Below are 4,336 nucleotides of genomic sequence, written 5' to 3'. Positions count from 1 at the left end.
TAACAACGATGCTGAGTTGAACACGTTCAGAATCATTGCGACTTGATAACGAAGAGTTCAAGGAGAGTTGAAGAAACCAAAGAAATCAAGGCATGATGGATCGAGGAGTTTTTTGAAACTTTATTTTTGTTATCCATACGTATTAATAGTTGTGTCACTAGAATTTACAAAGGGGGATATTGTTAGAGCATTGCTCAGTCGTACTCACAAGTATTGCTTTCCCAAGCTTGTTTTCAAATTTAGAGGTAATTGAGATATGAACCAGTCATCATTTGTGTTCTACCGTTTGAAGGCGAAGATCAACCGATGCTTTTGCAGAATTTTATCAACAAAAGGTAAGTGAAGACTGAACCACCTATTTCTCAAGTTATATTCACTTTTCTATCCTTAAGACGTTTGTCGCGTAACTAATTAGACTAGCTTGCATATACAAGAATTTCGAGTCGAGAACTAATTATTAATTAGTTTACGAATTTCTCGAAATATAATGACTAAGCTTAATGAACATTTGTCCATACTTTATCAATTTCGGCGGAGAACAATTTATTGTTTGGAATCAAATCATGATTCAATTTTATCATTCGAAAATAGCCTGGAACAGTGATTTGTTTATTAATGTTATTCAGAATGTTTCGAATGGATTTAGAAAAATATAGAACTACTATATTCGGAATACAAGACAGTGTTATCAGTCTTACAAACTGAGAAAATTGTTATATGTATGAAGCTGTATTACATATACTCGTACATGTAGCTATATACCAACTTATAGATTTGTGTGATACGCATATTCGTATGCACATCATGGGAAAGTCTGTTTATTTCGTGATCCAGTAGGTATGTATATTTGTATACAAACCATTTTGGAAATGTGGTAAGGGAACCGGGTTTAAGTATTCAAACCAGTATGCGAACCGGTACAGTTCTATGTTTCTGAACCAGTTTAGTACCCAAACTGGTACGCAAACTCAAAAGGTTCTGTGAACTCCGGAACCTGTAAATTCTTAAGGTATCCAAACCAGTTTGCAAACTGAAAAAGTTCTGTCAACTCCGTACTCAGTTTTGCACCTAAGTTTTCAAACCGGTACGTGAACTAAAAAAGTTCTGTCAACTCCGGAACTCGGCTTTGCTCATAAGTTTGCAAACCGATCCGTGTACCATGACTCAAACAATTCACGATCGACTCATGTATTTGTACTTTGTGCATCACCAACTATGTCGACTGTCTTCAAATGCAATTGAATTGTTTCTATAAGATGATTTTCATTTGATCAATTCTCTATTAAAACATTAGACTCATTTGATCACATAATTGTGACTCAAGATTAATGTCTTTGTATTCATGAAAATGAGTGTTAAGCTTTTTAAGTTCAAAACGGTTAGTTTCGGCTAACCATGTTGGACATAGTCTTTGTACACGGTTCGGTTACAGTTTACCTAACCATAGTGTATATCTTGTTTATGTGAATAAGATTCAAAGTTTCATCTAACGATGAATGTTGTTTGCTTGGTTCCAAAGCTATCTTAGCTTAAACCTAAAGCAACCTAAGCTTTAAAGTCTATAAAAGGGGAACTCTTGGCAACTTGGATCTTTGAATCCTGACACTACTTTTTTTGGTGTGTCCTACTTGTATCTAGAGTCTTCCTCTCCAAAAACCCTTTTAGGATTTAGCGACTATCAAAGACTTCATTGGGATTCGTGAAGCCAGGTCCAGTTATCTTTTATCTTGATAACTTGTGTATCCTGATCTTGTTCGATTGTTGATTTATCACTTGAACAAGATAGATAGAAATCACAAAGTTCTCTTCGTCTCAAACTTTGTGATTCCGCAAGTTTTATACTTGTGAGGTGAATAATAATCTAGGCAGCACTTCGGGTTGCATAAGTCCGGATTTTTAGGATAGCTGGACTTCTATCAAATTGCTATGGATTTCCATTACCTTCATCCTACGTTTGATCTGATCATCCGTTTTGATCGTAAGTAAGGAAATAAATTATGTAGGCTTAATTTGTGGGAGGAATATTTGTTTTAAAGTCTTCAATCGAGTTGGTGTGACGTCATCTAAGAGAATCAATTGTGCTTAGTCCTGCTGGGATTCAAGAAGCGTTAGGAGCGCGACTGTATCTGAGTCGGTGTGAGACTGAGATCGGGCTCAACTACATTCCAGACCGAAGTTAATTTGTAGTAGGCTAGTGTCTGTAGCGGCTTAATACAGTTTGGTGTTCAATCTGGACTAGGTTCCGAGGTTTGTCCGCATTTCGGTTTCCTTGTTAACAAAACTTTTGGTGTCTGTGTTATTTCTTTTTCCGCATCATATTGCTTATCTTTATAATTGAAATATCATAGGTTGTGCGTTGATCAATCAGAGTAAATACGTCCGACCTAGTTTTGTTGGATACGACTTGATTGATCCTATGATATTGGTCTTTGGTACCGTCGAAGAACTCTCTTTGTAATTAGGTTCACGGATTCAATTCTGTAAACGTTCTAATCACAAGAGAGATAGTCCAGCTGCCAGCTGCATTGAGAAAGTCCCGGTCAGGATTCAAGACTAGACATCGTGGTCATTGCACATCAAAATCAGTACCAGTACGAAGTTATAATTCTAGAAGGCATATTTAGAATATGCCAACAAGGTCCCTTTTCATGACTACACTCTATACTTTAAAAAATACATCTTCAACATTTGAAATTTTGAACGCAACAAACAAATTTAATAACAAATATACTGACGGAATGCATTTGAAGTTTGAACAACTTACTTAGACCAAGACAATGGGATTTTCACTCTATAATTACATTCTCTAATCTTCACCAACTGATCAACTAAACTCGCACGTTACATTCCTAAAACCTTCTCAATTTCTTTCTTTGTTTTGAAATTTATTTTGGTCTTACTCGAGAACTTAGTAATCTACAACATGCATATTCTCACTTTTAACGATGAGTTTGCTTGCCCCGTTGCCCCTCATAGGTTGTTCCATGGATGCCCATAATTTAATGCCTAAGATTATGCCGGTAGTCAAGAGCATCGACTTTGTGTCAGGAGATGGTGGACCAGGAAGCGTTCAACAAGTTAACTTGGTGGATGGTAAGTGTACATACTTGTGACCACCCTTTCATTTGAATGGTACATAGAAGTTGATTTGAATTTTGTGCACACCAGGGTATCAAATGAAATATCTGAAGAACAGGTTGGACTTCAAGGACAAAGAGAGCTGTGCGATAAACTATACCGCGATTGAGTCCGATTCCTTTGGTGACATGATCGATTACATTAGCAGCGAGGTTAAGTTTGATGCTGCCCCTGGTGGTGGTTCAAATTATACCATAAAAACAACTGTTTGCCCAAAAGGAGATGTTGTTCCTGACGAAGAAACATTCAAGGCAGGGAAAGAAGGACATATGCAACAATACAAAGCTGTTATAGCTCATCTCATTGAGAACCCTCACCTCTACGCATAGTTTGCGGTCCATGAGCATGTATACCACCCCAATCTACTAGTTATCTTGTGTGCATTTATGTGTGAAAATATGTGGTGTAGTGTGTTGTGGTTTGTCCTCAATAAGATGAAAAATAAAAAAGTGTAATGTGATTACTCGTGTCCGTTTGAGTTGCATGATAAGCCGGGTAGGATGTCAGAAATCAGATTTACAAATTTAGTAAATGTAACCGGGCAGTCGTGTAAAATCTTGATTTTCTATGTTGTGATTGTAAAGCTTATGAGTGGTCATTTTTAATTTTTTTTTGGAATTATAAGAGTCCAATAGTTGAATTGGTTGGGTATCTAGTAGTTGTACTGATTTGATATCCTTCCAAATGCTTGAATCGGCTTAAATCTGGCTTTCATATTTGCCTTGTTTTAGGCACACGGAAGTCTTGGCAGGAAGCAACATTCTGCAAGGTAATTATTTGGATTTTGTGTTGCATTTGAGCAAAACCCAAATGCAGTAATGCACCATAACTATTTATGTATTTCAGACCTAAGTATCCAACTTCAAGCAGCAAAACATTTGGTGGCTTAGATTTTGCACTGATAATTCTTTCATCCCTTAAAAGACCAAAATACAGTAGGAAGGACAAAGGACCAAAGCTTCTTGCCCAACATAAACCCAAAATCTTTTTGCAGAACTCTGTTTTCTAAGACCAAAATACAAAGAAAATCTGCTAACCCCACTATTCCCAACGTAATTTGGGGGTTGAATAAAATCTAGTCTCTCCACTTAACTAAGAACCACCACGCATCAGATTTGGTGTATACGCCGTTGTCATTGGCTGGACAAATGCCTGTGGCACGAAATATGCAACTGGCCCTTGATGACTTCCAAACTCC

At 37.0% G+C, this 4,336-nt stretch overlaps 1 protein-coding gene across 1 annotated transcript; it reads left to right on the top strand.

Moving 5' to 3' along the window:
- Positions 1 to 2,795: 2,795 nt before the first annotated feature.
- Positions 2,796 to 3,756, top strand: LOC113277673 (major allergen Pru ar 1-like). Its single transcript, XM_026526713.1, has 2 exons — positions 2,796 to 3,093; positions 3,169 to 3,756. The coding sequence occupies exons 1-2, from the start codon at positions 2,946 to 2,948 to the stop codon at positions 3,465 to 3,467; spliced, it is 447 nt and encodes a 148-aa protein (XP_026382498.1). The 5' UTR covers positions 2,796 to 2,945; the 3' UTR covers positions 3,468 to 3,756.
- Positions 3,757 to 4,336: the final 580 nt, after the last annotated feature.

Source organism: Papaver somniferum, chromosome 5 (genome assembly GCF_003573695.1).
Source record: "Papaver somniferum cultivar HN1 chromosome 5, ASM357369v1, whole genome shotgun sequence".
NCBI classification, from domain to species: domain Eukaryota; kingdom Viridiplantae; phylum Streptophyta; class Magnoliopsida; order Ranunculales; family Papaveraceae; genus Papaver; species Papaver somniferum.
The sequence above is the reverse complement of the archived record's forward strand: the minus strand, read 5'-3'. Positions and strand labels throughout refer to the sequence as shown.

Bases quoted from the DNA above. Each gene is read 5' to 3' on its own strand.
- LOC113277673 (XM_026526713.1), top strand. From the start codon at position 2,946: ATGAGTTTGCTTGCCCCGTTGCCCCTCATAGGTTGTTCCATGGATGCC. The intron at 3,094-3,168 runs GTAAGTGTACAT...TGTGCACACCAG, and splicing joins ACAAGTTAACTTGGTGGATG to GGTATCAAATGAAATATCTG.